Source organism: Panthera onca, chromosome B2 (genome assembly GCF_046562875.1).
Source record: "Panthera onca isolate mPanOnc1 chromosome B2, mPanOnc1 haplotype 2, whole genome shotgun sequence".
In the NCBI taxonomy this organism is placed as follows: Eukaryota; Metazoa; Chordata; class Mammalia; order Carnivora; family Felidae; genus Panthera; species Panthera onca.
The window spans coordinates 98,979,908-99,004,508 of NC_138343.1; the positions used below are offsets into that span (position 1 = coordinate 98,979,908).

A 24,601-nucleotide genomic window follows, 5' to 3' on the forward strand; every position below is an offset into this window, starting at 1 on the left:
GCACACACACTTCCACATATATGCATGCCCTATTCAAAACATATAGGGGACCCAGACCCTCTGGAAGTCAAAATCCTAGAAGTTTGGGGGACCTGGGTGGCTCAGCTGGTTAAGCGTCTGACTCGTGATCTCGGCTCAGGTCATGATCTCACAGTTTGTGAGTTCAAGCCCGCATTGGACTCCTCACTGACAGTGCAGAGCCTCCTTGGGATTCTATCTCTCCGTCTCTCTACCCTTCCCTGTTTGCTCTCAATCGCTCTCTCAAAATAAATAAATAAACTCAAAAATTTCCTAGAAGCTTAACATCATCTGAATCAACATCTGCTAGGAGTTCGTGGACTTACTTCATTTAGAAAACTCCAGCCAGTTAACATCTCCCCAAACATTCACCAGCTCCCGAATCGTCAGCCTCAGGATAGAAAGTCTGCGGCACCCCCTATAAACCCATTTTAAGGATCCTTAGATCCTGAGTAGCTGTCAAAGACAAAGGAGAAGTAGAGGGTGGGGAAAATAAGAAAACTACCTGAATGGAAGGAACGGAATCAAGGAATCAAGAAGGGAAGACAGGAAAGGGGGTTACGAGAGGAAGGAGGGGATACTCCCCCCAATACCTGAATAGCTACCTCTATCCTCCCCACAAAGTCACTTGGGACCCAGAGTTGTCCATGAGGGGTGCCTAAGGCCTCTTTGGTGCCTCTCAGCCCACATTGGTCCTCAATCCTCAGGCCAGCCCACAGATCTCCCCATGGTTCCCTCACTGTAATCCCAAGACTTCCACTCACATCCATACGGATGCCCCATTAGCCTCCCAGCCCTAGAGCCTCTAAGGAGGCTCTGGGGAATAATGTCGAGCAGAATGCCTGTCAATGGTAAAGCTCAGTGCTGTTGAGCAATTTTACAGAGAAAGGGTTTCAGTTCTAGAGTCTAAACAAGATGTGATTTTCATTACTAAAGAGAATTAACATGTGTCACCCAGAGTCACCAAGTGCGGAGAAACAGGGGTCGTGGCAGAGAGAATGTATCCAAGAGGCCGCACTGAGCATCTGAGTCACAGAGCTGCGGCACCCTGCAGCCACCCTGAAGGCTGACACATGGAACAGCAGCCGAGTGTGGCACAGCACATGGGTGGGAAGCAAAACCTTTCCTGGAAATCAACTGTAGACACTGTATGGTGCCTTTGAGAAAGGGCATAAGCAGGCAAGGCATAAGGTCCTCTGCCGTGGGTAGGACAGCCCAGGGTAGGTAGAAGGAAAAGAGCACAGCAGAGTCCAGGAGCCCAGCCAAACCACCCACCATTTTGCACATGGTTCAAGGGCATCATCAGTTTTCTGATGAGGCTATCACACCCCATTGAATACAAGCCATCAGTTGCACACAATTACACACGTATGCACATACGTATGTATGATTTATGGGTTTTCAATACATTTTCACTCATTATTAAATCTTTGTCATTTTCATATTGTCCATACGGCCACTCTCTAGTCCTTTTTGATTGTGATATAGTTTTAGGTAGCCTGAGTGAATCCTACTGACAATTAAAAATAAGACTCTGGTGCTGGGACATTCCTCTCATGATCCTGTATTTATAGAACATTCTTCTGTCTGAATGCACTGTAAGTTATAGTGCCTGACAAGCAGAAGCAGCCCAATAAATGTTTCTTTTCCATCTATGGGAGGCTGCCAGCAGTATAACACAAGGCAGGGCAAGCTCGTTGCACAACTCTGGAACCAAAAGCACTTAAGCTTCAAGCCTAAATGGAAGGAAAGATCTACAATCTTTATCACTAACTGGCCCTTTTTAGGAACATGAAGCATTGCTGAAAGAAGCAGACCTTTATAGAGGTCAATTGGGTTTGCCACCATGGAACTTTCTGGACTCAGAGCTCTCTGGTGAATGAGAGCAAGAATCCCTGAGGTTAGAAGTGGAGCCGTCAATGTGGCAGCCGACCTTGGCCCAGTCTCCTTCCCCATTTCAGACTGGAAATAACAAGAGTAAAGGGGACAAATTGGGCAAATAAATATAGCAGATCTAAACTGATGAAAATGTTGACCATATTTCTTAATGGTATGAGAAAAAAAGACTGGCAGTCCTTATGTTAAAGAAAAACAAACAAACATCTTGGAAGAGCTTAAAAAGCAAACACATTATAGGCGTACCTGGGTGGTTCAGTCGGTTAAGCGTCCAACTCTTGATTTTGGCTCAGGTCAGGATCTCATGTTCGTGAGTTTAAGCCCTCCTGAGGCTCTGCACTCACAGTGCAGAGCCTGTTTGGGAATCTCCCTCTCCTCTCTCTCTGCCATCCCCCACCGCCCCTGCTCGCATACATTCTCTCTCTCAAAATAAATACATAAACATGTAGAAAAAAAAAAAAAAAGGAAATACATTCTAGAATCTAGAAGACAGAAACTATTCTAGCTTTTATTTTTACTTGTTTTATGCATGCAGAGAATCACTGTATTCAAAGAGAGCTTAAGGATGAGCTAGACTCCTTCATATTATAATTGAAGAAATCAAGATATCAAGATATAATTGAAGAAAATCAAGCTCAGAGAGATGAAATGACATATCGATGTCACATAGGTAGGAGGAGTTGGGCTGTGACTCAGAGCCAGACCTCTAGGCAACTAGTCCCATACTTGCTCTGCTACATTATGCAGCCCCCAGCCCAGGTCTCAGAGTTTTATCTTCCCCATAGGAAGTTTATACTTTTCCTATTAGTATAGACTTTATATGTTATTTTAATCCACTGAAATTTTGAGGATGTTTGTTACTGCAGCATAACCTATCCTATCCTGACTGATACAGGTACCTACAAGGCACTAGGTAAAAGATGGTTATCATTGTTGGATATGAATCCCCACAGAACTCTCCCAATGCCACAACGTTAGAGATTGAATGGTAGGCTATAACAGAACGTTGGTTTTATGGATATTCCCAGGGAAAGAAAAGAAGTATAATCAAAGATAATTCACTGCCAAGACTCAGAGAAGTTAGGAGGTGCTCATATAAATACTATAAGGAACTTTTTAGGATTTTATAGGGCCTTCTAGGATTATAAAACAAACCTTATTCTCTGGTCTGCTCCCTAAGTGCATCTTGTCCTGAACATACCTTTCCTCTCCTACCAACAATCCTCTTTTTTATTCACTAGTCAGTTCATATTCCACTTATTTTGTCTCATGTACTTCCCCCAAACTTCCTATTCACTCAAGCCTTAACTATGTGCAAGATAAACTATGCAAAGCAGGTTCTTCAGCAGTTATTGCTTGCATTTCTCATTTTATATTTAATCAAATGTTTGCTGTAATCTGTTTCAAGTACGTTGGTCTTGTTTCTCTAACCAGACTACAAACCTCATGAGAACACCATGTATTTTACTTTGTTTACAGTCCCCCCACATAAATGATTCCAAGGGACATTTTTATATTGATTTAAATGCCAGGGAGGAAAGAACATGACATAATTCTTGGGATTGAGGACAATTTTTTTAAATAACTTTGGATGAAAGTAGGGATATCCACTAGCTGGGTTTCATAGTAATACCTCAATCTAGCCAAATATAAATACTACTTATTTATTTATTTAGATGGAATCAAGTTATCAACCTTAAATGTGTGATAGATAAAAAGGGCAACAACGATTTATGTACCAGTTGTAAAATTTAATCGGAACCTGTACATATATATTCTATACCTTGAAATCATCAAGTTAGGTGTTATCCAAACCTATTTGTTAAGAAGAGAACTGAGATTTTTCTACTATATAAAGTTTGTTTTCATAATCCCAAAGCTGTTGACCTGTAACCTCGAAACTATAAACACTTTCTACAGTCAATTTTATTTGTTAAATGCAAAACTATGTTTGACTCAAAAGGCCGATCCCACAAAGCCTTGAAGGGATGCCTCTTCTGTTCATAACTGGTCCAGTCCCCCTCATCCCACCTGCACAACTATGCATGCAGATTCTCTTAAAGGTAAACAAATGCATTCCTCCTTGTAGGAATTCATTTTACAAATAAAGTAACTCCAACATACTTGAAAACATGTGAAGTTTTGCTCTTCTTCAACATTTCTTACAGTGGGAGCATTCTTAATCTCTCTACAAAACTAACTTGTTAGGGGCACCTGGGTGGCTCAGTCGGTTAAGTGTCTGACTTTGGCTCAGGTCATGATCTCACGGTTCGTGGGTTCGAGCCCTGCATCGGGCTCTGTGCTGACAGCTCAGAGCCTGGAACCTGCTTCAGATTCTGTGTCTCCCTCTCTCTCTCTCTGCCCTACCCCACTCATGCTCTCTCTCTCTCAAAAATAAATAAACATTAAAAAAAAAAAAACTAACTTGTCAGATCAATGGACATTCAGCATCGTCTCTACCTGTGCTCTCCTGCTGCTACCAGTGTAGCTGTATTTTCACCAGGAGTGACTTGGTTTGTTCCCAAACCAATTTACATCAGTTGCACAAGTTATTGAACTCCTATAATTTAATTAAAATTAGGTAAACTGATGAAACCTGTGCACAGAAAGAAAACAGTTCTCTTTTCTACAGAAACCAAGTCAATAAAAGCTAGGTACTATTTTTAAATGCCGTTGCATTAGGTATGAGTAAAGCAAGTGTAAAACGGAGTAACAAAATCACTGAAATCTAAAGGTGTTTTGCACGTAGGTTGCCTCACAAGTGTTAAGTTCTTGCCCCACTTTGAAGAAACCAAAATTGGAAAAGGGTGATGCAGTTCAGATGGGTTTTTGCAAGAAAGACCAGAACTCCAATCAGGAGCCAAACTCACAACAAAAGACTGGCAAACAAATGTGCATGCGTGTTTTGAGTTAAAGCAGACTGTGTGTATGCTTTTTGTTAATCACTGCTTTAACTACCTTCTACATAACTGACCAATTACCGCGAATCAGTGACTTTCCATAGGAGGCTTCTACTCACCTTGCTAAATAAATGGTTGTAGAGATTCCACACGCACACAGAGACAGGGCGATGTTATTGATCAACTTAGAAAGATGCTAGACTAATGCCAGTGTGTAACTGGAGAAATACAAACATAAAGCAGGACTGTGGACAAGGCAGAAGAGTCGAAGAGATGACCGCAACTTCTTTTATGTTTGTTTCTCAAGAAGCTACCAAGTTTTCTGTCTTAAAAAAAGGTTTTTTTTGACATTCAACATTTTTACAATATAAAACAAGCACTTATTTACAAATGAGGTAACATAAAAATCAATACCAGGGAGGAGCCATTGGCTACTACCCTGAAAACAAAACATGGTTCTTCTCCCAGGTGCAGCTTAAGGAGACCGAGGAAGGCAGAACTGGCCATGGATAGGATTGTCCGCCTCAGCACCACGTCCAGGCGTGGGCTGGTGTGGGCCCCACCCTCCAGGCTGTTGGGTAGGACCCCGGGCTCCACCTCCTGAGGCTCAGCCCAGCTGGCAGTGAGGTGATTCCAGGAGACAAAAGGCCATCACACTGGGGCAGCTCTCACTTAAAACTGAACATTTGCCGGGCACCTGGGTGGTTCAGTCGGTTAAGCGTCCGACTTCGGCTCAGGTCACGATCTCGCGGTTTGTGAGTTCGAGCCCCGCGTCGGGCTCTGTGCTGACAGCTCAGAGCCTGGAGCCTGTTTCGGATTCTGTGCCTCCCTCTCTCTCTGCCCCTCCCCTGCTCGTGCTCTGTCTGACTCTGTCTCTCAATAATAAATAAACGTTTAAAAAAAAAACCCTGAACACTTGCTGCGGATGCTTCTCCACCAGGTTTAGGAGTCAACCATCCCAATCATGATTGACAAGTCTTAACCCGGCACCCACCCGCGTGAGGGAGGAGTGGTCCTTCACAGGAGGCCTGGGGCAGGGGAGGCAGAGGTATCTGTATTCTGCAAACTCCTATGCCCGATTCTGATCCACTCCCAGATTAAGGGCTTCATGAGGCCCATGCTCCCCCTGAAATCAACTGCAAACAAATGTGTGTGCAAACAGATGTTCGTGATTCTGGAACGCTTGTCCATGGCTTCCATCGGATTGTTTTCATCAAATTTTGTAACTCCTGTCTACACAAGCCACAGGAAATTTGAGAAGAAACTGAACATAAGAATTCCCTACACAGAGCCTCCCTGTTGTATTTTTCTCTGTCTCTAATTTTTTTTTCCACCAAACTCCAATCTGTTCCTATTTCTACCCTTCTATTTTTTTTTTTTTAATTTTTTTTTCAACGTTTTTTATTTTATTTTTGGGACAGAGAGAGACAGAGCATGAACGGGGGAGGGGCAGAGAGAGAGGGAGACACAGAATCGGAAACAGGCTTCAGGCTCCGAGCCATCAGCCCAGAGCCCGACGCGGGGCTCGAACTCACGGACCGCGAGATCGTGACCTGGCTGAAGTCGGCCGCTTAACCGACTGCGCCACCCAGGCGCCCCTACCCTTCTATTTTTAAATTGAAAATTTTTGCCTTCAAAATAACTATAATCCAAAAACTTCTTGAATAAAAGACACAGAAAATTAAATTTCCAACTTCCCTTACTCACTTCTCCCATTCCTATATGGTTTTTTTTTTTTTTTTTAATTTATAAACCTTAAGAGCACTTTTGATCTGTTTTTTTCTATTAAGTTAATGGCTTGACCAAACATATGTACCTTTAATTATCAGCATCCTAGTTTACCTATATTTTTTAAGTAACAAAATTATATATATAGTATTTTTTTTTCCTGTTCCTTGTCTCAACATATCACCATAATGAGAAAGGACACAATGTTATATGTGTAAACAGACTTCAATCTATGCTAGTGGTTTGGTTTTATAAATAAGAACATTCCCTGTCCAGGAATAAGGCCCAGGCATTCAGATTTTCCAAAACAATTCTCTGTATCCAGGGTACCAAAATGAAGTCAAACACTTAGGTTTCCAAACTGATGTAGCTCTCTGCTTCTGATTGAGGTTAATGTCCTATAAGTGCACATTAGTTAAATAAGCCATTTTTTTTTTTTACTATTTCTGTACAAAATGAATATTCACTATTCAAAAGAATATTCCCTATCATAATTATACAATCAGTTCAAATTTGTTCTTAAGCAATGGAAAGCATGCTTGAAATTCCACCCTGACAAAATAGCTAAAATTAAGCTTTAAAATATATTAATTGACTTGGAAAATATCTAAGAAGCCTTAATATCAAACCTAAAATCTATAGTAATCAACATATTTTTCTGAGATCCAGATTTCAGCATGGATGTAGGGCATAGTATAGAGTAGAAAGAGTATTAAATCTGACCTGGTTTAAAACCTCTATTTACCTTGAAGCAGTAATTTAACAGAGTGCCTCTTGGTAGAAAAGAAATAACAACCATCTCACTCATAAGGCTATTATGAGAACCACCTAGGATAATGACGCAGCAAGCTTTTGTAAGCTTGGGAAGAGTTGTTTATAAGTGGGGTATCCTGGGAGGCGCCTGGGTGGCTCAGTTGGTTAAGCGTTCAACTTCGGCTTAGGTCATGCTCTCGAGGTTCATGGGTTTGAGCCTCACATCAAGGCTCTGTGCTAACACTCAGAGCCCGGAGCCTGCTTCGGATTCTGTGTCTCCCTCTCTCTCTGCCCCTCCCTTGCTCACACTCTGTCTCTCTCTCAAAAATAAATAAACATTAAAAAAACTTTAAAAGTGAAGTATCCGTATAACTGCTGTTCTCTTTAACACAAATGCCCAATTGGAGCAAACACATAGACACTACATTTCTGCTAAGCACGCCCATCCCCATTAATGAGCACCAACAGGCCAAGGGTCCAGGACTCTCCCACAGTGAATGTATCTTTAACTGAACAGAGAAAAGCATGCAGTTTCACCCTGGTCATAAATTCCATGGGCCTCTGGGCATTACTTTTACCGGAGGTATATTTCACATACTATAAAAGTTGCCATTTTAAACAATTGAGCGGTTTTTTATATATACACAGGTTGTTCAACCATCAACACTTTTTAACTGCAGGATATTTTCATCACATCAAAAAGAAACCCCATTCTCCATTCTCTCCTCCCCCCAGCCTCTGGCAACCACTGATCTACTTCCTGTCTCTATAAATTTACCCACTCAGGTGATTACATTAAAATGGAGAGATGCAATATGTTATTTCTTGTAACTGTTTTCTTTCACTTAGCATAATGTTTTCAAAGTTTATCCACATTGTGGCATGTATCAGGACTTCTTTCTTTTTTATGGCTGAATAATATTTCACTTTATGGATATACCACGTTTTGAGTATCCATTCATCAGCTGGTGGACATTTGGGTTGCTTCCCACTTCTGGCTCTTCTGAATAATGCTGCTATAAACATCTAGGTACAAGCTTTGTGTGAACCTATGTTTTCAGTTCTCTTGGGTATATCCCAAAGAATGCACTGGCTGGGTTATTTCCAGGAACTCTTGAACCCTAATATTCATGTCAGCACCCTCTGTGTAACTCATTTTCATGGCAGACAGAAGGCAATGTAGTTCACCAGGGAGCCCAAAAAATCAAAGGAAGGGATGAAGACATGCATAAAGGAAAAAGGGGAGTTCTGCATGAAGCAATACACTGCTGGTCCCAAAAATGTCCTAATCATATAATTCCCCATACCATACAAAAGCAGCTGCCATAGTTAGGATGAGGGGACCAACACTGGAACTAATTTGGCACAATCCTCCTAATAATAAGAACAACCAACATGTAATGAGTGCTCACTACATCCAAGGCACTGTGCTAGGCACATTACATGGGTGGTCTACCAGTTGAGAAGATGGGGAAACATGATTTTTTAAAACAAACACTGATTGCAGCCAATTCCCACCAGAGTGGCATAATTCATCTCTAGGCCAGGCCTGCAAGGAGAGAGAAAACCAGAAGAAGATAAACTGCCTGAGTAAGAAAATGACATGTATCTGGAATTTTCTGGAAAGTCAACAGAGTAGAATGGGAGTGGAGCTTGAAGCCTTGAAAAGGGAAGAAAGGAATTAAAGTATAGGCAAGGGAAGGCAGGATCAATGGTGCATGAGTCTAAGAAGCAAATACAGCCAGTAAGAAATCCTCAATGGCCAAGAAAACTTTGAGCAATCAATTTTAAGTCAATTTCTGTTTTGAACTGCATTAGTATCTCCCTCCATTACCCTGAGACCTTCAGCAAGGCCTGTGTGGGTGTCACACTGGGGGATTAAAAAATGGGCAGAGAGGGGAAAGCAGTGGCCCCAGGTAGAACACTGAGCAGGAATTCAGAGAGAGTGACCAGAATATGTAAGCTCCAGGTATTATCAGAACACTGGAGGGCAGGAAAAGTCTTGGACCTCTCATAGCACATGGCTTGAGCCATCTTACGTAGGAAGGGCTATGACCTAAGATACTGGAAAAGAATCTTTGACTGGAAAAGTCATTTGATTGTCATAATACAGTCTGCTCCAAAAAAATACACTTGTGTTAGAAAAGGCGGGTAACTGGCAGTGGTAAACAAACACCAAGATTTAACTCACTTTAATGTTCACTGCATGGCAATGGCCTTAAAACAAAGACCTTGAAGACTTTATAATGACATTCCTGTGAATAGTTAGAGGATTAAAACTTTTTCTCAGGGTCCCTGTTCGAAGTCAAGACCATTCTTCTCAGGAAGGTCAGTGGTCGCCCCAGGTGGAATGGTAATAGCTAAGTGGCCCTGGGTCCACTTCCATAGCAGGGGTTGGCAAAGGTTTTCTGTAACAATCAGATAATAAATACATTAGACTTTGTGAGCCAAGAAGCAAAGTTAAAGATATTAAGTAGATACTTACATAACAAGAGAAAAGACAAATTTACACATTTTTATTTCTTAAATTCAAAATATAACAATTGTGTACATTTTTTGTAATATAGATCCACTAATGAGAAGAATGGAATTTTTTTTTGGCATTTTGCTTCACTGGGATTCAAAGTTAATGTTACCTGGGGTGCCTGGGTGGCTCAGTTGGTTAAGCATTCAACTCTTGATATTGGGTCAGGCCATGATCTCACGTTCATGAGATTAGGCTCTGTATTGGGCTCTGCGCTGACAGTGTAAAGCCTGCTTGGTATTCTCTCTCACCTTCTCTCTGTGCTCCTTCCCCACTTGAACTCACTCTCTCTCTCTCTCTCTCTCTCTCAAAATAAATAAATAAACTTAAAAAAAAAAAAACACAAAGTTAGGGGCGTCTGGGTGGCTCAGTTGGTTAACTGTCCAACTTTGGCTCAGGTCATGATCTCGTGGTTCACAAGTTCGAGCCCCACATTGGACTCTGTGCTAACAGCTCAGACCTTGGGGCCTGCTTTGGATTCTGTGTTTCCCTCTCTCTCTGCCCCTCCCAGCTCACGCTCTCTCTCTCTCTCTCTCAAAAATAAATAATAACATTGAAAAAACTTAAAAAACCCACAAAGTTAATGTTTCCTATCATAAGGTAGGTTTCAAGTGCTCATTTATAAAAACCATTCTTAGCTCATGGGCCATACAAAAACAGGCACAGGCCAGCCAGATATGGCTTCTGACCTCTGTTCTATAGTCATCAATGTTTGAAGCAAAGTCAATGCTGGGTGCTCTGTTCCAAGAATCTGTAGTGTAATACCTTGATTCAGAAATTAAACACCTCAAAAGGACTCTAGAGTAGCTCTCAAAAGATTCAGATGTTCCTCAAACACATAGGTCTAGCACTGCAATGATTGAAATAACCATCCTTTCAACCAATATTTACTGAGCACCTACTATGTACTGGTACTATCATAGTCACAGGGGATGCAGTGGTGAGCAGGACAGATGAGCACCTGATCTTCATGGGGGATAAGACTGCAAACAAGAATAAAAGAAAGGTGGAGGGGGGGGGGGCCCTGGCTGGCTAGTTGGTGGAGCATGGGACTCTTCATCTCAGGGTTGTGGGTTCAAGCCCCATGTTGGGTGTGGAGATTACTTAAAAAAATCTTTAAAAAAAAAATCTTTAAAAAAAAAGAATAAAAGAAAGAAAAAACTGTGATCAAGTAGGAGTGCTATGGAGAAAGTAAGAAGACATAACAAAAGAAATTGTGGATGGGAGCTACCTGGATAAAGTCATTTAGTAAGAAGTTCCTTTTGCTCAACATTCTCATCAACCTTTTTTATCAGACCTTTGGATTTTTTCCAGTATGATGGGGGTAAACTAGAATCCCAATGTGTTTTGATCTGCTTCCATGGTTTATTGGTGGAACTAATCATCTCTCTGTATACTCATATTGCTCTCTCATATATATATATATATATGTATACATGTACATATATATACGTGTATATATATATATTATATATGACGTACATAATATAATGTATATAATAATAATGTAATTATAATTATAATGTAATATAATTATAATAATATAATGTGTATATATATAATATATATAATGTAATCCCCTCCTTATTTTTCTGTTCAGTTGTCTATCTCTCTCTCTCTTTTTTTTTTTTCTCTCTTTTTTTTTTTAACCTATGTGTATGGGGGGGGGCTTTTGTTGGTGGTAGTGTTTTTATATTTTGGATATTAATCTTTTATTGGTGATACATATTCAATATCCTCTCCCAGCCTATGATTGTCTTTTAATTTGATTTTAATTTTTATCTGGTAAGTAATCTACCTTATGTAAGAATTGGTTGTTAGCTACCTATCTCAACAGGCAAATGGAAACAGTCATGGGTTTTGAGCTTAACCCTTCATTTCATCCCACATAGCTCTGTTTTACCCAAATTGGTAAATGTCTCTGAGCCTGGGCTTCCTCAACTGCAAAATGAGGACAATTCCCACCTCATCGGTTTCTTCTGAAAATTAAATGAAAGAACACTTGCAACTCCCCTAGCACAGGGCCTCTCCCACCCCACTCTTAAATCGTAAACTTCTCGAAGGCCTTATCTTCCCTGTACTACCAAGGTCAATACTTAAATTTTGGTTTTTTGTGTTGGTTAAACTAAGTTTATCTTTTAAATGTATATAAAATACCAAGTATAATAGTATGCAGTTAATTGACTAAAATATAGAAGGCAGGATCAGAAAAATAATTTAGTTATTTAACCCATGATTACTCCACTGGCCTCCTTTGAACTACACCTTCCCTGCTTCCTCACCCTTCCCTCCTGCACCATGTGCACACGTGCATACACGCATACACACACACACACACACACACACACACACACACACACACACAGGCCTGGAGCTCAGTTTTCTGACTTCTGGAGCTGCCACAAAGCTTTGCTCCCTGCATACACCCCCCTCTAAACGCCCCCCTCCACACACACACACACTGATGCTCATCCTAATTAACTTACTCTCCCTCATTAACATAGGATAAAAATGCTTCCCCAAATCAGACACCTGGAAGTATCACAGTTTCAGTCTTCAAGTTATATTACAAAGCTGCAGTAATCAAAAACAGTATGGTACTGACACAAAAACAAGACATAGATCAATGAAACAGAACAAAAAACCCAGAAATAAAGCCACAATTATATGGTCAATTAATCTTTCACAAAGCAGGAAAGAATATGCAATGGGAAAAGGACAATCTCTTCAACAAATGATCTTGGGAAAACTGGACAACTACATGCAAAAGAATGAAACTGGACCTCTTTCTTACACCACACACAATAATAAATTCAAAATGGATCAAGGACCGAAACGTGAGGCCTGAAACCATAAAAAATCCTAAAATAGAGCACAGGCAGCAATTTCTCTGGCACTGGCTGTAGCAACTTTTTTCTAGATATGCCTCCTTAGGCAAGGGAAACAAAAGCAAAATAAACTATCGGGACTACATCAAAATAAAAAGCTTCTGTAGAGCAAAGGAAACAACCAACAAAACAAAAAGACAGCCTACTGAATGGGAGAAAATATTTGCAAATGACATATCCAATAAAGGGTTAGTATCCAAAATATATAAAGGATTGATACAACTCAACACCCAACCCCCCCCCCCAAATAATCCAATTAAAAAATGGGCAGAAGACATGAACAGACAGTTCACCAAAGACATCCAGATGGCCAATAGACACATAGGAAGATGTTCAACCTCACTTATCATCAGAGAAATACAAACCAAAACTGCAATGAGATATCACCTCACACCTGTCAGAATGGCTAAAATCAAACACACAAGAAACAATAAGTGCTGGTGAAGATGCAGACAAAAAAGAACCTTTGAACGTTGTTGGTGGGAATGCAAACTGGCACAGCCACTGTGTAAAACAGTATGGAGGTTCCTCAAAAAGTTAAAAATAGAACTACCCTATGATCTGCTAATCACACTACTGAGGATTTACCCCAAGAATACAAAAACACTAATTCAAAGGGATGCACGCGCCCCTATGTTTATTGCAGTGTTATTTACAATAACCAAATTATAGAAGCAGCCCAAGGGTCCGCTGCTGGAAGAATGGATAAAGAAGATGTGGTAGATATACACGACGCAGTATCATTCAGCCATAAAAAAGAACGAAACCTTGCCATTTTCCATGACATGGGTGGAGCTTGAGGGTATAATGCTAAGCGAAGTAAGTTAGTCAGAGGAAGACAAGTACCATATGATTTCACTCATCTGAGGAATTTAAGAAACAAAACAAAGGAGCAAAGGGGAAAAAAAGAGAAACAAACCAAGAAACAGACTCTTAACTATAGAGAACAAACCGATGGTCACCAGAGGGCAGGAAGGAGGAAGGATGGGTGAAATAGGTGATGGGGATTTAGAAGTGCACTTGTCATGATGAGCGCCGAGTAACGTACAGAATTGTTGAATCACTATGTTGTACGCCTGAAACTAGTGTAATACTGTACGTTAATACTGGAATTTAAATTAAAACTTAACAAAAATTAAATTAAAATTTTCAAGAATGAAAAATATTAAATATCCCAACGAATATTAGGCTTTATACCCCACCCCCCCCCAGACACGGATGTCTATACCTTGTTGATGCCAAAGGGCCTGCTTCCCAGGAGAAACGCAAGGCTGAACAGAGACCATCCTCATTTCCAGAGCTGTTCCCATAGGCCAGGCATCTCTACCTACATGCTTTTGTTTAATCTTGACAACTTTCATGTGGATTAAGCACTACTACTTTTCACAGAGGAGAAAACTAGAGACTAGACCAGGGATGACACATCCAGTGAGGACGGGAGCAGAATTTAAACTTCCAGCCTCAAGTATGAAAATATGAGCCCATCTCACAGATGAGGCTGCATGATAATCAAGTCCTTTCATGACAAGTGCAAATCCACAGAAACAGGTCTCCAAGAATCTCATGCGTTACCTTCACTGGCTTCCCCATATTCTACCCCCAAAACTGCTGAATGAGGAGGCCTCCCTCCACATGTGATCTAATCACTGTGCTCAATTAGCATTCTGTGAATTAGGATTTGTAAGTGATTTGTTGTACTCCACTCAAAGTAGATAAAAAACAAACTGAAAACACTTGCTGTCGTGTTATGCACAATAGCAAACACTGTATAACATGCATATTGCCTCTGATTTGGGGCCAGATCCTGAAAAGAAGTTTGGAAGTCTTTCAACTTGCTCCAACTAAAAGTAAGTGATCTCTATGAAGATGGGTTTAAACATGGAGTTTGAGTCATCTCCCCAGAGGCCTTCAGCTCATTTAGATGCATGGCTTTATTTATTCAAAACTTGCTTGACTTCTCCCCAGAAAAAAAGACCTGCAGCCCATCATCCCATCACTGCTCTGTGCAAGGAATCGAACATAAACAATGTCAATGAGAATCACTGTATCTAACAAGCTCCAGGACACGCCACAGCAGTGTTTATAAGATGTAAATGGAGTCTTGTTTTATTTCCCCTGTTCTGCTAAATTCAGATGTCTGCTTCATTTTAGATCCAGGCCTCCTGAAAAGAGCTTCACGTGCTTTATTCAATACTGTCAAATGTGCATACTCAGTGAGGCGTTCAGAACGGCGAACAAGAAACATGACCTAGACGATGCCCGTTTAGATACGGATGATTGAAGGGTTACCATACTGTGGTGGCCGGAAGTGCTGCTCACCGAACATTTCCAGCTCTCTGATTTCTGAGCACAGGACAGGCCTCTGTCCTCCCATAACGGGTATGTGGCCACTGGATTGTCAGCATGAGTGCTGGGTGTGGGTTCCAGCCAGGACGTTTAATAATGCCATGCAAGACCCTCCGGGGCGTTCACCCCTCTGCCAAGGTGCCAGGCAAGCCTCCAGATGGTGACTGCGCTGCCAGCCTGGGGTCCAGAGAGAGGATGACAACAGCACTGAGAGTCACCCCAACCCAGCCAACCAGTGACAGATACACAGCATGAGCAAGAAATAAACTTTTGTTAGTGTGAGCCCTGAGATTTGAAGGTTGTTTGTTATCACAGCATAAAGTGGCCCCCTCCTGCCCGACACCCCGAACAAATGGTGCCATGAAAAAGGGCTTGATGTCTCTCGTGATAAGTTAGCAGATCTGTGTAATTTAGTATCTGAAGCTAAATGTTATTATCTTGTCAGGGAAAGATCCCTCGGCCCATAGTTCGCTCGGACCCCAATCATCATGTTCTAAAATCTGAATTAAATAGACCAAGCAAAATTGGAGAGAGAAAATTACAGTTGTAACCTTCCAAACTGCCAGTTCTAATTTATTGATCTGTCAAGGTTCTTAGTTGTAAACAATAGAAACCACTCTGGCTAGTTAATAGAAAAGGAATTGATTAAATATTTATTAGCTTGCAGAATCTCAAGGGCAGGAACACCACCCTACTCGCCAGTGTAGACTACACTGCCCCACTGCTGGGCACAGACTCTATGGCTCATTTCACCAACCTGGACACGGAATGCCTCCAGTCGGCCACCATTGCTACTCCACAGCCATCACGCCACTTGTTTCTTTGAATCTCTAAGGTACAACCATATTCTCATGCAGGTATATCTGAATGCTAGGCCTCGGTTGCATGAATGCATTCTCGGTGCAAGGAAAAATGGGGAAATTCTTTTCTGGTGTTTGTTTTTTTTTTTTTTTTTTTTGTCTTAGAAAGGTGAAGAATTCCTCAAATACAGGAGAGAAATTCAAAGGTGTGGTCAAAAAGAACGATTAATACCCGCTACATCTTGGGTACCAAGTAACAGGGATGACTAAGGTCTTTAGGGTTCATTTTAGTCCACAGTCAAGTTCCCAGAGCCTCTCTGGTTTACCTCTCCCTCAGTTCTACCCAAGTACCCTTCCAGTGAATCCCTCTTTTGAGTAGTTTCAGTTGGCTTCCGTCACTTGCAACCAAGAGACTCCTGATACAGAAGTAATCGTATATTAAAGAGACTCAAACTAGCCAGTTGCAAACAAGACTGTAAATATTTAGATGCTCTGAAGAATTTTTCAGATTTGTTTATTTTATTTATTTATTTTTTTTTTGCAGAGCAACTCTCTGCATTGACAGAAAAAAAATGAAACAAAAAAACATAAGACTCTAGCTTTACTTTGAGAACCCTAATTGGGATAATGGGCTACGTACTGATTACACTTACTTTCTCTATTAAAAGTCCCCACAAACTACCTTTTACTTAAAAAAAAATAAAAGGAAAAATGTTGCATCTACAAAGATCTTGTGTGCATATACCCAAATGAATTTTTAAAAATGAGTAATATGCAGAAGGTGCCAACTTACTGTCAAACACTACATGGAAATAAGGTTATCTGGGGCGCCTGGGTAGCTCAGTGGGTTAAGCATCTGACTTCAGCTCAGGTCATGATCTCATAATTCATGAGTTCAAGCCCCACATCGGGCTCTGTGCTGACAGCTCAGAGCCTGGAGCCTGCTTCAGATTCTGTGTCTCCCTCTCTCTCTGCCCCTCCCCTGCTCATGCTCTGTCTCTCTCTGAAAAATTAATAAACATTAAAAAAAAAGGTTATCTATAAGAATATATCTAGACAGAGAAATAGTTAACCAATAGAGAAATACATACACACAGAGCCACAGATGCTAGGCTTATTACAAAAACAAACAAAACAAAGCAAGACAAACAAAAAAACCTAAACTCTGCTTCTGGGTGCTCAGGTTCAAGATCCCTGAACTGGACTGGTTAAAACATTAGAATATGAGGAAAGCAAAACCTTAAGGATAAAACTGTACAATAACTATACCAAACAGTTAAGGAGGCCAAGGACTTGACTTCTTGAGGTAACTGAGGGAAGGCTTCCCCTTTCTCCAAGAATGGCTTCTGGAACAGGGAGGGGGCTCCCAGGCTATGATTACGGCTTGTGGCTAGAGCTGACTGATCCAAGGTGAGTATCTAAGACAGTAAGCTGGAGCTGAGGGAGGCCAGTCTTGTGACAGTAACACTTTAGGGAAAAGGTCAAGGAGACCTGGGATTTCCTGGGCAACCCTGCTCCTTCCCCCTGCACATGGTGGTCACTTAACTCTTCCTCCAATTCAGTGAGAAATTCTCAAGGTTTTCCCAATAAGTGTCTTTAATTTTTTTTGGTTTGTTTTGGCATTTTTTGCTTAAGTTAGGTCAGAGTCCATTCTCTCTTGTTTATAACCCAAAGAGCATTACATTAACCAAGTATACTTCTCTGCCATCTTACTCTCCCCATTATCCAACTCTAGCCTTTAGTAACTCATCTTTCTTGACTAGGAATGACTAAAAAGGCCCTTTGGTTTCTGCGTATCTAGTTTTTCTGTGCCATGTGGTCATTGAGCTTAGCAGCATTAACATTGCTGGTCACTTCTTAGGAAAAACGACGATCAGTTTTGACGTCTGGCTAAGAGGTTGCAACTTCAAATGCGTTCAGAGATCAGACAGGTAATGCAAGTGGAGAGAGTGCTGTGCTGGGTTCCACTGGACACTGTGGGCCCCATCGAATGATATTAATGTTCAAATACTTAAAAAACTGTACGGTTCAAATAAAATTCTTCACGGGCGAGATCTACCGCCTGAGCCATTCACCAACAACCCAGCTTGCTATGAGTTTAAATGACCCATGGTCCTAGACCATGAGGCTCATACAACTAAATTTTGTCTCAATCATTTGACAGGATAAAAATGCTCTTGTACAGCAAATCCTCCCACCCTCTCTTAGCAGAAAACTCCACAGGCCATGAAGGGGACCCGCGTGAGGTCTCTAGAGAACCCAAGGGCTGATTTTTTTTTTTTAATTTTTTTTTAACGTTTATTTATTTTTGAGACAGAGAGAGACAGAGCATGACCAGGGGAGGGTCAGAGAGAGAGGGAGACACAGAATCTGAAACAGGCTCCAGGCTCTGAGCAGTCAGCACAGAGCCCGACGCGGGGCTCGAACTCACATACCGCGAGATCGTGACCTGAGCCGAAGTCGGACGCTTAACCGACTGAGCCACCCAGGCACCCCCCAAGGGCTGCTTTTAAAAGAAGCTTATCAACGCTGGTAGATTCCTGCTTTTGTGTGTGTCTCGTGGTAAATGAAGCAGGCTCCTGTTACTTTCTATGAAGCACAGAATAAAGAGCCAAACTCCTTAGAGGCAGAAGTACTCCAAAGGTGTCATAGCATAGATGGAAAACCTCAAATGCCCATCACCCTTGACGGTCTCCAGTTTGACTACACAACTCTTGATTCTCTTCGCAGACTAAAAGGGAAATCTCACTCGAGAAAACTGACAGGATTTTCTCGTCCTCGGAAAATGGACTGGACACACTGCACCTAACATCTCCACCACCACTTGTTGACAAACAGTGGAGCCTCCACTACCAGCTCCTTTGCCCACAGAATGTTCTCTGAGGAACTGTGGGGGTTTAGAAGGCGTGTGGAGGTCTATTCTCCATCTGAGGCACATCCAAGTTTTAATCAAAACCTGCTTTTCTCTGTGAAACCAAGCAACTGCTATTTCACACCCACATATTGCTGGAGCTCATTCAATTACCCTCAATGACTTTGTTTAAAATGAAAATGCTTTGCCTCCTGAGGACAGTGTGAGAGGACTGATTAATGTTGTTCCCTGAAGGACAGGAGTTGTAAGGTGCACAGCAAAAATCTAAGCAGCTGGAAACTACCGCTGGGCCATATTTTACAAGCCATTCAAACCTACCTTCAAGGGTTCTGTAAAGAGTAAGGACTTTGAAGGCAGTTGGATATATCAAAGGCTCTACTATGCATCTTCCTCTTCCCTCCTGATGAAAATCACAGAATTAGAAAACTAAGATGATGAGAAGTGAGGAAGAAAGACTGAATTTTTCCATATGGTTATTCAGAAAAGGAAACAGCTTTTTTTTTTTTTTCTTTTCTGACACATTGTTCCAAAGGATCTGTAACTAACAAACCAATCTAGCACATTGCTGGTTCCCTGGCTCTGTGACTCAGAAGCCACTTTTCTCTCCAACATATTAAATGTCAAGTAAAATATCTCTGATAAGACAGAAAAAATTTCTTCAGGAAGCTTGGCTCCTATGTGAGTGCTTCTCCTGTGCAAATGAGCCACGTACTGTGGTGCTGCCTTTTAGGTGGATTGCTAACCTGTAAGAGAAACATCTACCCAAGACTGTGGAAAGCAGTGTAAATCATGGAGGCCGTATCTTAGTCCTCACCCATGTGAGGTTTCGCCCATGTGATCACAGTGTATGTCAAAGACAGAAAAACCAGAAAGAAACACAGCAATGGGGGGAAGGAAAAGAATTACAGCGATATTTTTATTCATATGTAGTATGCAGATTCTAGTGCCTAAGAGCTCTGATGGAAAGCTTCTGTCTATACCAAAATGCATGGGTTCTAGGGTTGTCCTAATGAAAAAAGACAGTTTTTATCCACCATGTATCATGTGCCCCGATTTCACAGTGCTCCAAGGCTACGACCTCTAATGCGAAAGCAGATGTAATATTTAGAGTTAGTTTCTTGCATGACTCTGAAAGAAGGGGAGGAGGAAAGAGGGAAAGAATTATATGAGGACTGCACTTTGCTTTTCTTTTTTATAACAGATTATTTTCTTTAAGAGAAGCACGAGCTATGATTAAAGTGGCAATATAATTGCTGAATTTTTGTGCCTCTAACACCTGCAAAGGAAGCACGTTGACAAGAAACCCTCCACAACCCAATTATTCCATGCAGTTTTCATCCACCCAAAAAGCTATCCTCAAAATAGAATGGAACTTTTTCTCCTTCACCGATCTGGTAGGTGCCTTCCACAAAGTAACCAAGAACCTAAATAACATTGTTTACCATTATTCTCAACAAGCAAAATTTAAATAAGATCCATGGTTTTTAACACATAATTTCCGAACTTTAGTTGTCAATTACTTAATGGTGCATTCAGCTTATATCGCACATCTGGACAGGAGGCTACAAAGGAGTAAGATCTGTCCCCACGGAGATAAGGGATGGAAAACTCTGTTTCCAAAAGTGGGAGAACAGATTGGATAACTGGTCTTTCCGGTTTTGAGGAACATTTTAATTTAACTGAAAAAAAAAAAAAAAAGGGAAAATGAAACACATTCAAGATTCCCACTAGCTAGGAATGCCAGGAAGTTAGAATGTATATCTTGAAGAAGAGTAAATAAATAGAGAGCTGGGGAAAAAAAGAAATCCAGGGAAGAGTCTTCCTTAGGAGGCTAAAAAATTAAGCAGTACTTTAAAAATAGCAATAAGCTCAGTCCTTTCTTATATATTTTTAACCAAAGTCATTTAGAGTTACACATCATAGGTTGAAATAGTAAGATTCTCATATTTTTTTTACATATCGGTGTCTCAGGAGTAAGCATCTACAAGGGGTCATTTTGGGAAATACAATCCTTTCCATCAAGCACAACTGTGGGGACAAAACGATCAATCTGAAATGGATTACCATGCGACATGTACAAAGCAAATGACAAAACAGGATGCATTTGTCATCATCCCCAGTTGGGGAAAGATTGGCATGGAAGTAGGATTGATATGGGAAGGTTTCCAGGTGATGACCCTTGACCTGAGCGGTCAAGAATGGAAAGGGCATGAATCACAGGAAGGGAGGATGGAAGGCTTGCAAGGAAGAGAATCAGCATCAGCCAAAGGAATGGAAATAGGTTACAACAAATTACACTTGGGGAACGACTGAGGCTAAAGACCCAGGACAGATATGTGAATATTAAAGCTACCATTAATTGAGTGCTTATCCCATGCAAGACTCTATGCACATATTTCCTTCTGGTTTTTTTTGTTTCTAATTTAATTTTAATAAAACTGAGCTCCAGGGCTCAGACCCAGATCGCTCGTTTGTGTTAGCCACCCCCCACTCCCTAGCTGATCTCCTACAGTCTCATGGCTTTAGTCCCACCTGTACACTGATGACTCCCATCTCTGTCTTCAGCCTGGATGCTTCCTCCAACTCTAGACTAATACGTCCAACTGCCTGTTTGACATTTCCACCTGGATGTCTAAAGGTTACCTCAGACTCAACATGTTTAAATCCAACCTCCTGATTTCTGTCCACTCCCCCCCAAACCCAAAGCTAAACAACAAAAACTTCTCCTCCGTCCCTCATCTTCAAAACACATCCAGGATCAGACCACTCTGCACACCTCCATTTCTACCAGCCTGTATAGGCCACCACTGTCCCCTGCATCACTGCTGCACACTCCTGAAAAGGATGGATGTGAACTTCCCCTCCAGCGACCCTCAGAGTCTGTGCATTCCAACCCTGTCCATGTGCAGGACAGGCCCCAGTTACAGACACTGTTGTCTCAAGTGGTGACCAAGATTTAAGAGTGATTCTTGGACAGGTGACAACAGAAACAACACAGGATGAGGGCGGATGTGAGAGGAAAACTGCAGGGCAGGCCTGATGGGGACATCTGAGGACATGGAGAGAAACAAAAGAACCTGAACCTTTAAGGAAAATCAAGTCCTAGGTCAAATGTCCCCTCACGGTTAGCCTTTTTTGACTCCTCAGCTGGAGTTCAAGACCTTATTTACAACTTTAGTCACATTACTAGAGGCCCAAGCCGAGTGCCGCCCTCACCAGACTTTGAACTCATTTTGGGCCCGGCACCTGATACAGCATCTGGGACCTGGAAAGCCTTTGGCAGACATGTGCTTGAGACATAACATGGTGTCATGGAAAGTGCATTAGGAGCATGAAGAAGGGAGTGGAAGAGCAAATTAAGACATTAAGACTTTACTTGGTGGGGGAGGGGGGGCGGGGGGGTCACCTGGGTGGCTCAGTGGGTTGAGCATCTGACTCTTGGTTTCGGCTCAGGTCATGATCTCATGGTTCATGGGATGGAGCCCCATGTCAGGCTCTGCACTGACAGTGCAAATCCTGCTTGAGATTCTTTCTTTCTTTTTCTTTCTTTCTTTCTTTCTTTCTTTCTTTCTTTCTTTCTCTTTCTTTCTTTCTCTCTCTCTCTCTTTCTCTTTCTTTCTTTCTTTCTTTCTTTACCTCTCTCTCCCTCTCTCAAAACAAATGAATAAACTTAAAAAAAAAAAAAAAAGATTTGGGAAGTGAGGTTTCAGAGATAGGAAAAAGTATTTGAGTTTATCCAGGAAGGTAACACTGATGGCCAGGCAAGTACAGCAGGGGTATGGCACCGCAGAGGCAAGCCTTGGAGCAAAGGAAGGCAGGGGTGTGATCCTGAAAAGTAGGTTAGCCTGGGAAGCTACAGGAAGCAGCAGAGTCAAAGGAAGAATTTTCCCTCTCCCCAAGAGGTGGGGGGTGGGGGACAGGGGATGTTTTAAAGAAAAGAGGGTGAGCCAGGCAACAGATAGAAGTTGCCCTAGAGGCTGTGGTTGGCTTGATGGGTGTGAGGCCCAGGCAAGCTCATACCTGCAGTTCTTAATCTTTTCATCCTCAAGGACCTAGTAAATCACTGAGCTCCAAAAGGAGGGAAGAAGGCCAGAGGCTTCACAACCAGAGGTTAAACTTGAACCACTCACTGAGGTGTGAGCCAAGAAGTTAATGCGGTAGGAAGAGCAACACTGTCGAGTGCTGTAAGACAAACCCAGGTTATTACTTCAGCCCTCGAGGTTCCAATTAACTTCCCACCAAGAGGCGCCGGGGCTCGGCTTCTCGCCCTGTGCCAGCCACCATGCCAACGTCTGCGGCGGAACTCAAGGGAAATTCGGCTGGAGAGTGGATCTCCATCGCCTCGATGAAGGCAGAGAGGAAAAGCCACTCACGGTGGATACCCACCTCGCTTTGCCAGGCCTCAAGAAGAAAACCGGGGGAAGCACATAATATAAGTAAAACCCCAACACCTTTCTTTTCCTTTCCCTGCCCATCACTCGTAGCCCCTCCTCACTAGAATGTAAGCTCCTTGAGAGCAGGACTTGGTCCCTCACTGCTGGATGCAAGCCTGCAGGGAGCCTGGCACGCGGTGGACGCTCGGTGGAATACTCAATGGACTCGGCTCAGTCCCTCTTCGTATCTGGGCGCTGGAGGGTGCCACCACTGGAGCCTCCAGGGAGGGCAGAGCTGGGAGAAGCAGAAGACTTCTCTGAAGGTCCCAGTGGGGCTGCCTGCGGGCCCGAGCGGAGGGCTCTGAGCGCGGTCGGGGAGGGGAGTCGGGTCTAAGGCCCACGACTGCACCGTTTGCAACTGACCTTCCGGCGGGGACGCCCGCGCGGGGCGCAGCAGCCCGGCTCCGGCGTCCCGCTGCCGCCGCCCTCCGGAGGCGCTCGGCGCCCGCTGCGCACGTAGGTCACCTGCCTCCTGCTGGCGCCTCGGGGCGGGCCGGGCGCGGGCGGCAGGTGCGGCCCGGGCGGCCCGGGAGCCGGGCCCGGCGGGGCGCTACGGGCCGGGAGCCGGGGCCCGGCGCGGCGCAGCTCCGCGCACAGTCGCAGGCCGAGCAGCAGCGCGGCGCCGACCACACACCGGCGCAGGACGCCGCAGCCCCTCCCGGGCGGCCTCTCCCGCGCCATGGCAGGGGGGCCGGGCCCGGGGCTAAGCTCGGCAGCCCGCACGCCGCGCCCGGCAGGCAGCGAGGATGTGGCCCCGCGGGCCCGAGCCGCCCACGGTGGGAACTCCCCCGCGGGCCGGGGCGCGGGCTCGGACCCGCCTCCCTCCCCGCGGTCCAAGGAAGCCTCGGCGTAACCTTATCCTGCCCGGCCGAGCGCGCCGGCCGCTGGAAGGGGTGAGGGGCGGCGTGCCGGGTGGGGTCGCGGAGGTGCAGGAGGCTCGGCGGGGCCAGAACCCGGGCTCCGGCGGGGTCCCCGAGGAGGGGGGGGGGGGGGCCTCCACCCCGGCCTCCGGCGCCAGGCGGAGTTGAAAAGCTACATGGCCAGAAAAAGCGCATTCCTAACGGGGTCCTGGTTGGTAACTTCATTTTGTAGCATTAGTGTTGTTGAAGAAACACAGGAGGTAGGTGAGCTGCTAGGTTTTGCTACACGGAACAAGTTCTGATTGTCAAGCAGTTTGTGCCATTAAGCACAGCATAAAAATATATCGCACTTAGGTTCGGGTTTACAACTTCTCTCCCTCAAGAAAGAAGGGGGGGGGGGAGGGAGGAAATAGCACTCGATACAAAATAATCAAATTAGAGCTATTCCATTTCTAAATTCTGCCCGAAGCCAATCCATGCTTTCTCTCCGTGTTATGAAATGTGTGGGGGTGAAGGAGAGGGAAAGAGCCAGCTAAGACATCTGACAGCAGGGAGAGAGAACAGAAGTTACCATGGCATGATG

General features: G+C 43.2%; 1 protein-coding gene across 6 annotated transcripts in view; it reads right to left on the minus strand.

Moving 5' to 3' along the window:
- Positions 1-24,097, minus strand: part of METTL24 (methyltransferase like 24) — a 174,950-nt gene extending 150,853 nt beyond the window's left edge. For 2 of the 6 annotated variants that reach the window (XM_060616379.3, XM_060616380.3), the window contains exon 1: positions 23,522-24,094. In XM_060616379.3, the coding sequence (XP_060472362.3) occupies positions 23,522-23,839 (318 nt within the window). In that variant the 5' untranslated portion in view covers positions 23,840-24,094. Of the gene's footprint in view, positions 1-23,521 lie in introns of all 6 variants that reach the window. The other 4 variants (XM_060616383.3, XM_060616382.3, XM_060616381.3 and 1 more) reach the window with 3 other exon arrangements.
- Between the last annotated feature and the right edge of the window lie 504 nt (positions 24,098-24,601).